This window comes from Chanodichthys erythropterus, chromosome 4 (genome assembly GCF_024489055.1).
Source record: "Chanodichthys erythropterus isolate Z2021 chromosome 4, ASM2448905v1, whole genome shotgun sequence".
In the NCBI taxonomy this organism is placed as follows: domain Eukaryota; kingdom Metazoa; phylum Chordata; class Actinopteri; order Cypriniformes; family Xenocyprididae; genus Chanodichthys; species Chanodichthys erythropterus.
Genome location: NC_090224.1, coordinates 35452317 through 35465118, shown reverse-complemented (window position 1 = coordinate 35465118; position 12802 = coordinate 35452317). Strand labels below are relative to the sequence as shown.

Below are 12802 nucleotides of genomic sequence, written 5' to 3'. Positions count from 1 at the left end.
ATGATGTCATGTACATGCGTATTACATGTTCAGTCTATACATCACCATCTAATGGCCTGACAGCAGAATATAGCGCTTTTAGTTGTGCTGTCAAAATAACGCGTTAATTTCGATTAATTAATCTGAGAAAAAATAACGCATTAAAAATAAATAAAGCAGATTAATTCATTCCGTATTGACCTTTGAACCTGGAGCCGTTCTCGTGCACGCGAGCTCTTTCAAAGTAAGCACCGTCTTTGTACTCTCTCTACCTCACACATAATAATCTAAATCAACTGACACGATGCTAAAAAAGTTCATAAGACCGAATCCATGTTTCACGAGGCGCATTCGGAGAATGTTTTTCCTGTATAACCGTTGGGTGTGAATAGAGCTCAAAAAAAGTCACCTCATCTTCTCTGACAGGTGTCCTGCACGTGCAGCTGACATAAACCACACTTTCTGTAAACAAAAAGAAAATCCTATCCAGTGGTGAAGTGTTTTCTGTGTTGACAAATCTTTTGGGTTATCCTAATAACAGTCACGATTCGCACGCAACACGTCGACGTCTGGTAATGTCCAATTCGCGACCTAATGACTCATTTGAACAGATTCATTTTAATGAATCATGACAACAACTGATCTGTCCACACGGTCTATAATGAATCATTTACTCGAACAACTCTGAAATGAGAACATAAGTGTGCTTACCCCATTTAGCAAGAGTGGTTAGTAAAATTAGCCTTAATAATCCACAATATTTTCAGGTTATTTAAATGACAACATGTTGTAAATTAGGCCTACCTATAAAATCAGTTCGTTTAGACTGGAGTGAGGTGAAACCAGAACAAAGCAAGTTGTTGTTAGCTAGGTGCATTCAATTTTATATGGTAGAAAATTATATTATTAGTTCATATAACTTCTAAATGCTACTTTTTAATACTTTTCAGGTTTAGCAAAAAAGCATTTTCTCTTACAAAGCTATAAAATCACTTTACAGTGAGAGTGACGGGTACTTTATTGTCAGTATCGGGCTCGGGTAGGGCACTTTTTACTGTTGTGTGGATGACCATGTCTGTCACCACCGAAGACCATTTTTGACCCAGGAAAAACCCTGCATTGATTCATTTGAATTGAAATATTCAATACTTTCACAGCAAAAATGATGTATGCGATTAATTTAGATTAATTAATCACAAAGTTAATCGATTGACAGCCCTAGTTTTTAGTCATTTTCATGGATCCATGTGAATAGGGATAGTTTTGACAATGGCGTCGTCAATACGCAGAAAACTCTAAGGAAAATGTATCCGTTTTAAGCATATGGTTGTTGTGTAAATGTAAGGGGCTGCTTACACGACACCGTTTTCAACTAAAACGTAAAACTTTCCATGCGTTTTAGCTGTTCATTTACATGACAATGGTGTTTTGGGTGCCTGAAAACGCAAACTTTTGAAAATGGTTTCAAGGAGCAAGTTTTTGAAAACGGTCTCCGTGTAAACAACAAAAACGCAAATCTGTGAGGATGTTGACAACATGGACATGCATATTACCTGTTCAGTTTATAGTGTTTCTTCGCCATCTAATGGCCTGACAGCAGAATACAGTGTTTTTAGTTGTTTTCGTAGACCCTGTGAATAGAGTACCTCAGAGATTACCAGTAGCCCCTCACTGCAGGACACTCGAGATCCAAGGGGCAGAGTCGGGTAGGTTAAGGTATATGGAAAGTGGGAGGAGTTAGATCTAGAACCAGGGGGTGGAGATGGGTAGGTTTAGAGCCAGGGGGCGGAGTCAGTTAGGTTTAGGGCTGTGGAAAGTGGGAGGAGTTGGATCTAGATCCAAGATCCACCCACTGGATCTTGTGTTCTGCAGTGAGGACCATCTCAAGAAAGTACTGGGTAGTATAATTGGTTTAAAGTTAGGTTTACGGGTAGGTTCAGGGTTAGTACCTACTTATTACCCAGTTACTGCAATTACTTTATAAGTACATAACATATACATGGGGAACAGGACTGTAACATTTCTATTAAAAAAATATCTAAAATACCAGGAAGTAGTGAACAAGGAAGAGATGGAGATGGATATGAAGATGTGAAATGAACATTGAGAACTGTATCTTATTAGTTAAAAACATATGTGGACAAAGTTTTCCTTTGGGGATGTTTGCAGTTAAGCAGTTAAGTAAATATACCACAATAAATTATATTGTAATATCGAAAAACATTTAAAAATCGCAATAATATATTATTGTGGCTTAAGAGTCATGATAATATTGTATCATGGGGCCTCTGATCCCCACCCCTATTGCCTAGCTGCCCTATCAGGTAATGATTTTGCAGGCTGTGTTTGCACACACAGCTAAAACTGATTTCACACATGCTTCTGAGGCAGCATAATGGTATAATAATCTACAACAGAAAGAGTTTTGGACATACAGTACAGTCCAAAAGTTTGGAACCACTAAGATTTTTAATGTTTTTAAAAAAAGTTTCGTCTGTACCAAGGCTACATTTATTTAATTAAAAATACAGTAAAAAACAGTAATATTGTGAAATATTATTACAATTTAAAATATATTTGACAAAGTAATTTATTCCTGTGATGCAAAGCTGAATTTTCAGCATCGTTACTCCAGTCTTCAGTGTCACATGATCCTTCAGAAATCATTCTAATATGCTGATCTGCTGCTCAAGAAACATTTATGATTATTTTCAATGTTGAAAACAGTTGTGTACTTTTTTTTTCAGGATTCCTTGATGAATAGAAAGTTCAAAAGAACAGCATTTATCTGAAATACAAAGCTTCTGTAGCATTATACACTACCGTTCAAAAGTTTGGGGTCAGTAAGAATTTTTATTTGTATTTTTTTGAAAAGAAATTAAAGAAATTAACACTTTTATTCAGCAAGGATGCATTAAATCAATCAAAAGTGGCAGTAAAGACATTTATAATGTTACAAAAGATTAGATTTCAGAGAAACTGTTCTTTTGAACTTTCTATTCATCAAATAATCCTGAAAAAAAATATTGTACGCAAATATTTTGTACAATTGTACACATTAAATGTTTCTTGAGCAGCAGATCAGCATATTAGAATGATTTCTGAAGGATCATGTGACACTGAAGACTGGAGTAATGATGCTGAAAATTCAGCTTTGCCATCACAGGAATAAATTACTTTGTGAAATATATTCAAATAGAAAACAGTTATTTTAAATTGTAATATTATTTCACAATATTACTGTTTTTACTGTATTTTTAATTAAATAAATGTAGCCTTGGTGAGCAGACGAAACTTCTTTTAAAAACATTAAAAATCTTAGTGGTTCCAAACTTTTGGCCTGTACTGTAACTGAATATCTAATTTCTCCAATACTCATTTCTTGCTAGAATTTAAAACAAAAGTTGAAAAATATGGTCATAAACATACATTTATACACAAACCAAAGACCAATTGCAACTCACTAGTATCTCAGAAGACAGGACGTGACACAATCATTAAATCTCATGATTATTAGTATTTCAGTAACACTTTACATTTTTATTTTTAGTTGATGCATTAAGAATGATGGCAACATTACAATTAGATTAAATTTAATAAGAAAAATATGTGAGATATCACAAACTGACAAACATTCAGCATCCACTAATCCATATCATTGCTAATTTATGAATATACAGTAGTTTGTTCAATAAACTATTAATGTTTGTTGATGATAAATTGATAACATTCATATTTAACTCGATTTATTCAACTTAGTTCAAATGTAAGTATTAATATATGCAGAAATTAACATTAAATTTAATTAGATTAAATACCATAAAAATTATTCACTGTTAGTTCATTATACCTAAAGCATAACTTAATCATAACAAACTGAACATTATTATAAGTGTTTGTAGATTCACATTCTTTTTGTAAATCATTTGTCCTAAAATAAACGTGAACACTAAGATCTGCATACCAAGCTTTACCTAGAAAGGCCTCTATTCCAACTTGCACAGTCAGGAATTGACTAACAATAGGTGCTGTGTAGTCTTTAGTCTTGGTCTAGTATAAAAGCACAGGTGACAGCAGTCAGTCAACAACCAGAATCAGCTTCAGCTTCTCCTTTGTGAGGACCAGCCATCGCAAACCATGAAGGTAAACCTCATTCCAGCTGCCATTTCCACATATTTTAACTTCTTATAAATTTATTTGGTATATTTCACTTTAAATCACTAAATTAATAACTTTCATTTTCAGGTCACCTTTTTTGAGGACAGGAACTTCCAGGGTCGCTCCTACGACTGTATGGGCGACTGTGCTGATATGCACTCCTACATGAGCCGCTGTCACTCTTGCAGAGTGGAGAGTGGATGCTGGATGATGTACGATCAATCCAACTACATGGGAAACGGGTATTTCTTCAGGAGGGGCGAGTACGCCGATTACATGTCTATGTTTGGAATGAGCAACTGCATCAGGTCCTGCCGTATGATCCCCATGGTGAGCTCCACATTTGTATGAACTGAAATCCATTTATATTTATTTCAAAACATGAAGTAGAGAACTCAGTCTGGTTTTTCTGGGGTTTTAGAATTTTTTTTTTTTGAAAAGTACAGAGGATCCTATTAGAATGGTGATTTGAGAGAGAACTAATTCTTGATAGTTATATACATTTTATGTTAATTCTGCCTGACAAACTTGAAAATAATGGACTTCTCTTCCACTACAGCACAGGGGATCCTACAGAATGAGGATCTACGAGAGGGAGAACTTCATGGGTCAGATGTACGAGATGATGGATGACTGTGACAACATCATGGACCGTTACCGCATGTCTCACTGCCAGTCCTGTCATGTGATGGACGGCCACTGGCTCATGTATGAGCAGCCCCACTACAGAGGCAGGATGTGGTACTTCAGGCCTGGAGAGTACAGGAGCTTCAGCAATATGGGTGGCATGAGATTCATGAGCATGAGGCGTATCATGGACTCCTGGTACTAGTGTACAAGTTCAAATATTTCAATAAAATAATTTCTATACAACACTAAACCTAGTGTTCTGAAAATAATTAATGCCACTATTACATGAGTAGTCCACAAAAAAACACTACAAGTTTAAGAGAAATGTGAATGATTTTTCATTTTGTAGCACATAAGTGTAAAATTAATGAGAAATTAGAGTCAAGTCTGCCATGTTTGCCCCCTCAAAAAAAAAAAAAAAAAAAAAAAAAAAAATGGGGGTCTAGAAGTTTCAACCCTTTCTCTCTTATAAATGAAAGTTCATACTGCATGAAGCAGACAGCAAGTCTTTAAACTTCTCATCTTTGCAAACAGACTAAAATCTCTTGTTCATGCTGACTTCTTCACAATGAACAAAGTCATCAAAAATATGTTTTTGAACAAAGTTATTTAGAAACTTAGACTTGTACCTGGATAAGAATATGAATTGTAAATACATCACACATTGAGGAAATAGTCCAACAGATGTCTTGAGCTAATACAAACCTAAATGTAGGATCTCCATCATCAATAACTTACAAATAATCCTTCAAATTTATGATGTACAGGACAAGCCTTCTGTGAATGTGTTGAGAGTTGTTGCAGAGCAATTAAACTGTCTGCAGGGTTTTAGAAAGATCAGAGGAAAACATGGGAGATGGAGAAATCAGAAATTAGTTATGAACCACAGTACTAAACCAAATTTATCCAATCATTTTCAAAGATTTAGATTTCAGCTTCACTTTAGTGCGTCATCAAACCTGCTATTGGCTACACTAAACAAAAACAAGTGACACGTAATGACAGAGCCAAATATAAATTTGCCTTTGTCCAAACATACACTGTAAAAAATGACCGTGATTTTAACAGTAAAAGACTGTAAAAATGCTGCGGTGAAAAACTGTCAATTGGTTTACAGAAAGTTTCCGTACTATATACGGTGAATAACTGTGATAGATCTAACGATACAGTTAATCTAATTTTACGGTAAAATACCATTAAATTCACAGTTTTTGGAAGTGAAAATAACAATTCATTGTAAAATTTACAGTGAAAAACCGTAAATTGACATTCCCACAATTCCCTGTGTGACACTTCACATTTGATATATTTTCGTTGAAATAACTCTGTTTCTTCTTAGTTTTTCTCATTTTTTTCTAATCAGTTATGTACATTAGGGTTTTATGTTACATCTAATGTTGTTAAATTAATGTTTATTGCATTTTTAAAATTTCATGCATGTTACCATGATGGTGTTTAGTGTGTGTGTGAATGACACTGTGTGCACCAAAAATATTCTCATAACTTTATAATATTAATATTGAACCACTGTACTCACATGAACCGATTTAAATGTTTTTAGTAAGTGTTAGTGTTTAACAAAGGTTTTACGGGTGTGGAACATAATGAGAGCAAGTAATAAATTACAGAATTTTCATTTTTGGGTGAACTAACCCTTTAACTGACAGTTTGGGGAGACCGAATTTTGAGGGAGGACCCAATTTGTCATGAAAACGGCATGCACATGCGTATTATGTGTTTAGTCATGCACATTTGGCACGAGCGCTCTGTAAACGTCGTCTTTTTTTACAAAATGACATCGCCAACTACTGACCTAGCATGCTAGCATAAAACACCACTTGCTTGAACCAAAACAATGGAAGAGCAGATGAATTTCTTGTGAAATGCCAAGGGAAGTCACACACAGTAGTGTATCTTTTTGCAGCAACCCCCACATTATTAATTGATTACTCTAGACTAGACATTTACATGCTATCATAATAGCAACCCTTAAAGACGTTACTGGTATGTTAGTCTGACAATTACTTCAGAGAGTTGATTTCGTGCTGCAGGATGTTTATAGTTGACGTTACATAAGCTGCATACAAATTACATTCCAGAAGGAAAGCGCCTCAGGGAACAACCCACTTAAAGTGCTGTTTTATTGCTAAACTATGAAGCGTTTTGAACGAATCTTTTAAGCTTGGATCTGTGCGAACACCTCCCTTCAGTCCCAGTTCTTCAAGCAGCTGGATGAAACTGGATGAAAGAACCTTGGTATGTCGTACGTATTGGTTCATCATAGGACAAAATGGATACAAAAAGATATCTTGTCGTCATTTGGGGAAAACAAACGTTTATGATGGTAAAAACTAGTGGCGCGCGCCTTCGAAACACTGCTTCATGAAGCTTTTACAAAGCTGTTTCGAAATTGGTTTGTAAACTATGTCATTATACATGTTTAAAGTCTTTGTAAGCTTTCCTTGCACTTAATTTTGACTAGCAGCAGGTGGACCGCTCCGATACAGTGAATCATTTGTCGAATCAATTGATTCACTGAACAAATCAGTTAATGAATCTTCTTAGTGAACTGAATCAAAAGATTAGAGTCTCTGTGATGAATCAAAACCACGCTCTTCCTCCTCACTGGCATATGTTTATCAAAAAAACAAAGCAACTTCTGTTGCGGACACAAGTCTGTGATCTCAGACAGCAGTCTGCCGTGACCCTTGCTCCCGTTATCACGGATTGAATCTTTTAGGATCGAGTTTTGTCGGAGCTTTCCAGGATAGCCGCGTCTGTCACCTGTTTATCACCTGCTCGACCCCACCCATTCTACAGGTAACCATCGCGAGATTTCACTGACGGGTTTCGGTCAAAATCCCGTGTCTGTGGGAAAGGTAAAGTTTGGATTTGGAAAACCAAAACAAATCTGATCTGCGCCCTATACGCAAGTAAGTTGTCTGTGTACGTTGTGTTTACAAACATTCTTTGGTATATTTGTTAAGAAGAAACGAACGTGTAATGTTGTTCTTGTTGGCATCGACTGAAACAAGACAGGTGAAACTTACCGATACTGAAGAGTAACGTTAGTTTGCTTTGCGTTGAGACAGAAAGCTGAAACAACTTAAGTTAAGAGAATGGTTGTGATTGTGATTTGATCGACAGGCTTCCGCAATGTATTTTACTGAGAAAAATATTGATGTATAATATACAATATAGAGATTTTACTCTATAAATTCAGAGTCCACGGTTCCCTGGATGTTATGGTGAGACAGATAAATCAGTCACTTTATGGGCTATAAAACCGTATATAATTAATATATATATATATATATATATATATATATATATATATATATATATATATATGTATATGTGAATATATATTTAAATAATATTTATGTATTATCCTTTTTTTATATTGCGATATAAGTATAGTGTCTTGGTTCCCTCAAAGTCTGTCTGGGGCCTCTGGTTCTATAAAACTTGAAAACCTCTGCTATAAACACTTAATACACCATAACATCTTCCCCTCATGAAGCAATGAGCCAGCCGTCCAGAAACCAGCGTGCGCAGAGAGAGAGAAATGGGGGAAACCATAGTGGGAAGAGAGACAGAGAGCACCGCAGCCGACGGGACAGTCCTAGTGACCGACGGTCAGGCAGTGAGAGGTGAGACGACATACTACCTGTTCAGACAAACAACAACATAAACATTTACACCAAAAGAAAAGGGAAGTCATTTTTTCTTGCTTTGCATATTGTACGTCATGTATACTACTGTATATCTGACCCAGGTCTTCCAGCCAGCTTCCGTACTACCCCAGAGATTCTCAAAGACCCGCGAGGAGCGCTCCTCGAGAGGAACACCGGGAGTCAAAGTGCTCTTACATCTGTTCAAGGACAGGTAGGCATTCACAGTCGGCCATAACTATGGATGGGAGGCAAATGTTGCAGTATGTGTGTTTGAATGCATCCAGTGCATCCAAACAACTGCGTCAGAGTCTAAACCTGTTTCAGGTGATTCTCTGAATTTGGGTGTCAATTCTCATGATTTTTTTGATCTCGCACAGATCTGGTTTTACTCTGGCTCAAGCCACACCTTCTGACGTGACACAATGAATTTGCCCCTTTCCTCCTCTCAGCTGGTCTAACCGGTTTAGCTCTTTAAAGCTTGTTGATGGCAATCTTTCATTTACAAAACTTGTTTTTTATCTAGCAGACATATGTAACATTTTCCTCACTCTAACCCTAACACAGGTATGGCATGTATTTCACTGTTTATGTGGACTCAAACATTGCCTCAGAGTGTTTATAAAATTATATTGCTTTATACAATTATATATAAAAAAAAAAAAAAAAAATATATATATATATATATATATATATATATATATATATATATATATATATATATATATAATTAAACATATTTTTGTTGTTCACTTGATATTATGTTAGTAGATGACTTTTATAGAGCAACACTGCCCGAACGGAAGTTTAATTCCATTCATTTTTCCCCAAAAAAGTCTTCTTTCCAGAGGTTTTTAAGCCATGAACCAAGCCAATCAATTAGGAGGTGAATCATAACAGCACAAACTTTTATTTGAAGCAAAAAAGTTTTTGAAAATCGAACCAAAAGACAAACGTGCAAGACTGCATACTTAAAAATGAAAATGATTGTCCAACTGATTGTACAACACAATTTTTGAAGGCCCCTCATAAAAATTAAAATACAGAACAGAATTTATGAGAAGGAAAAAAAAAAAAAAAAAACATTTCATAAAAATACTTTTTTTTTAATTAATATATTTTGTTGTTTTTTAAGAATTCAATTAATTAGACTTTTTGATTATTAAAATGTAATTAAACCATTAAAATGGAATCCAGAAAAGTTAAAACAGAAAACAGAATTTGGTAAAAATAATATTTGGGGAATGAATAAAACAGATATCATAAGGCCCTAAAAAATGTATTTTTTCGTCAAACTTTTAATAAGTTGTTGGTAAATTGGATAAGTTTCATTATTTCCATTAATTAGACATGCTAAAATTTAGTTTAACCATTAAAATGGAGTCCAAAAAAAATAAAAAAACAGAAAAAAACAGAATCCAGAAAAATTAAAATTCAGGAAAAAAATAAAACGGATTTTATAGGGCTCTATAGTCCCTACCAGCCGTTCATTGTAGTCCTTTAAAAAGTGATTTCTGTAAAAGAGAATATCTCCCTTTGCATTGAACTGTGAGCGTTATAACTTTGCAGATGTTGTTTATGCTCAAACAGCAACATTACACACTAACTAAAGTTAAAAAAGTGAAATCATAATCAAGGACCTCTTTAAGATATTTTTGATGAAATCCAAGATGCTTCTGAACCATACATAGGCAGCAACATCATTGCAAATTTCAAGGCCCAGAAAGGCAGTAAAGACAACATTAAAACAGTCCATTTGTCCATGTTCACTGTATCTACAACGTAAACAGCGTTGGAGACTGACAGGGAAGAGATGAAAATGTTGAATAAAGTTGTTTTGTTTTTGTGCAGAAATGACATTAAGGTTAACCCACTGTAGTCACATGGACTATTTTAACAAAGTCTTTACCTCCTTTCTGGGCCTTGAAAGGTGCAATGACGTTGCTGCCTATGTGTGGTTCAGAAACCACAGATTTCATCAAAAATATCTTAACTTGTGTTCCGAAGCTGAACGAAGGTCTTACGGGTGTGGAACGACATGAGGGAGAGTAATACATGACAGAAATTTCATTTTTGGCTGAACTAACTCTTTAATGTTTATAATACTGCTTTTACTATTTTTCTCACACAGTGTAAATGTGTACTTGAAAACATATAGCTGCATTTCATTTTGGGAAGAGGTTTCCTCACAAGATGATCATCATATTTTAGCCATTAAAAAGTAAAAAAAACCTGTGCTCTAAACAAGATTGCAGTTTCTTATGCAGTTGCATGTGTTTCTGTGTGTGTTTCAGGTATTGTGTTGATATGTACCGTCCTGACCAATGCGTTGGTGCTCATCTGCATTGTGGCTGCTCACATGTCGCAGATGGGAATGTCTGCAATGGGTATGGGCGGCACAAGCTTTATTGACACCATCACTCCTTTTGAGGGGACGGAGCTGCAGAAGGTGCGTGAGCTTGACATGCAGTTTGGACAAATGAGAGCACCTCTAGTCTATGGAGGCGTGGCATTCAGCCTCACATTTGGTATACTTTCACTCCTGTTCGTAGTGTCCGGCAGCAAACCTGCCCACATACTTCCACGGAAGCTTCTGATTGGACAGTTTGCATTCCTGATCACTGGTGCAGTGGCTTATGTGGTTGCTGTAGGTTTGTACCTGCATTTCGTGATCTACGTGAACTCAACCGACATGTGCCTTCAACGTGAACGACTGTATGCTCGTAATGGATATACCTGGATGAACTGTAGCGTAAATGGGGGGGATGCATCCGTCGCACTATTTGGAATCATAACTGCAATTTTGTATGCTGTTGGCGCCTTTTTAACGGGAAAAACAGTCCAGGATGTCCGAAATTACTTTAAGGAGCGTGACCGCTACAAAGCCGAACGAAGAGAACAAACCAGAGATCCCCAAGAAAGAATTCTTAATCCTGACATTTATGTCTGAGTTGTGCTACAAAATATGTGGACTTAAACCTTCTCGACTGGATGTACATAAACTGGTTTTAATTCCTTTTTCTTTTTTCCTTTTTTTTTTGTTTTTTTTACCAAGAAATCTGTTTTTAGAATTCTTATTAGAGTTGAATTAGTTTTATTTTATTTAGTATAAATACTGCATAAAATGTAGCTGTGGCTTTTTGCCTCATGAATAAAACAATGTATAAAAATAAGTGAATACAAAAATATCTGTATCATTAATACCTGTATTAAATATATGTATTGTTTTAATGAAAAAGTTCAACCAATAGATATTAGTAGAATTACGTAATTTTTAGACATGGAATTTGGCATTGAATATTGAGTTATGTTGAGCATTTTAAAGGGTTAGTTCATCCAAAAAATGATTTACTCACCCTGATGTTGTTCCAATACAGAATTACAAAAGAAGATATTTTGAAGACCGTGCTTCCCACAGGTTTGAAATATACTTGCGGTGGTAGCCGGGCGAAAAATCCTCCTATTACCCACGGCATAAAAATCATCTACTACATGTGACAAACAAATAATGTGTGATTTTTAACAGTATTTTTATTTATTGAAATTAATTTTAATTACATAGCATATTACGTTTAATTACATACTAATATTATGCATTATTATGCATTGTAAATTATGCAAAATTACAGCATTTAAATGGTTCTCCTTTTCGTATGTACTCCTTGCTGTCATATAGTGTCTGTCTCAGTGAATGGGACACAGATTTTACTTGTAAAATTTATAAAATGAATAATATATGTGTCAAATAACGTTCTTAGTCTTTTCTTCCTGTGGGGGAGACTACAAAAATTTACTATGAATTAAATGGAAATCAAATTAAATACAATTTATTGTGTAACCAGAATACCAATAATGCCCAAAAGAAAAAGAAAAAACGTACTGTGACTTTTAATTATAAACAATCCCAAAATACACCGGGACTCTTATTTTGAAATGTATGTACTATTGCAGGCTGATCCTTCAGATTCTTACAATCGTCTAAAACATTTTATATAAAGGCCATGAAGTAGATTTTGTATTAATTCATCAACTTGAGTTCAACTTGTACTTGAGTTGCGTGAGCTTGTAGAACGCGCAACAGTGCCGCCTTGTGACTTTGCAAAATGCAGCGCACGTGGGAATGTTAGCGGGAGGTAAAGAGTTCTGACGCACACATAACGAGCAGGTACGAAATGACTAGTTATTCGATCGCGGATGGTTTCATTATCTTGCGCGGATATAAAAGTATAAGAGGATAAAAATATGTGTCTCCAAATAGGGCGGCCGTTATTATACGTGGGCGGCCCGCCCAAGTAAAGTCTATGTGTGGGAGGCACTGGAAGACTGTTCAGTGGTTTGTTTTTGTTACCATTGGTAAAATA

At 35.5% G+C, this 12802-nt stretch overlaps 2 protein-coding genes across 2 annotated transcripts; both read left to right on the top strand.

Annotated features, from left to right (window-relative positions):
• The first annotated feature begins 4040 nt into the window (after nucleotides 1-4040).
• LOC137019407 (gamma-crystallin M2-like) lies at nucleotides 4041-4969 on the top strand. Its single transcript, XM_067384836.1, has 3 exons — nucleotides 4041-4122; nucleotides 4225-4467; nucleotides 4697-4969. Exons 1-3 carry the CDS (start codon nucleotides 4117-4119, stop codon nucleotides 4967-4969), a joined length of 522 nt encoding a protein of 173 aa, XP_067240937.1. The 5' UTR covers nucleotides 4041-4116.
• A 2043-nt stretch (nucleotides 4970-7012) lies between these two features.
• On the top strand, nucleotides 7013-12122 carry si:ch211-191a24.4 (uncharacterized protein LOC100150331 homolog). The gene is made up of 4 exons (XM_067383482.1): nucleotides 7013-7700; nucleotides 8291-8420; nucleotides 8546-8655; nucleotides 10736-12122. The coding sequence occupies exons 2-4, from the start codon at nucleotides 8293-8295 to the stop codon at nucleotides 11389-11391; spliced, it is 894 nt and encodes a 297-aa protein (XP_067239583.1). The 5' UTR covers nucleotides 7013-7700; nucleotides 8291-8292; the 3' UTR covers nucleotides 11392-12122.
• Nucleotides 12123-12802: the final 680 nt, after the last annotated feature.

Bases quoted from the DNA above. Each gene is read 5' to 3' on its own strand.
- LOC137019407 (XM_067384836.1), top strand. The intron at 4,468-4,696 runs GTGAGCTCCACA...CTTCCACTACAG, and splicing joins CCTGCCGTATGATCCCCATG to CACAGGGGATCCTACAGAAT.
- si:ch211-191a24.4 (XM_067383482.1), top strand. From the start codon at position 8,293: ATGAGCCAGCCGTCCAGAAACCAGCGTGCGCAGAGAGAGAGAAATGGG. The intron at 8,421-8,545 runs GTGAGACGACAT...TATCTGACCCAG, and splicing joins CGACGGTCAGGCAGTGAGAG to GTCTTCCAGCCAGCTTCCGT. The intron at 8,656-10,735 runs GTAGGCATTCAC...TGTGTGTTTCAG, and splicing joins TTACATCTGTTCAAGGACAG to GTATTGTGTTGATATGTACC.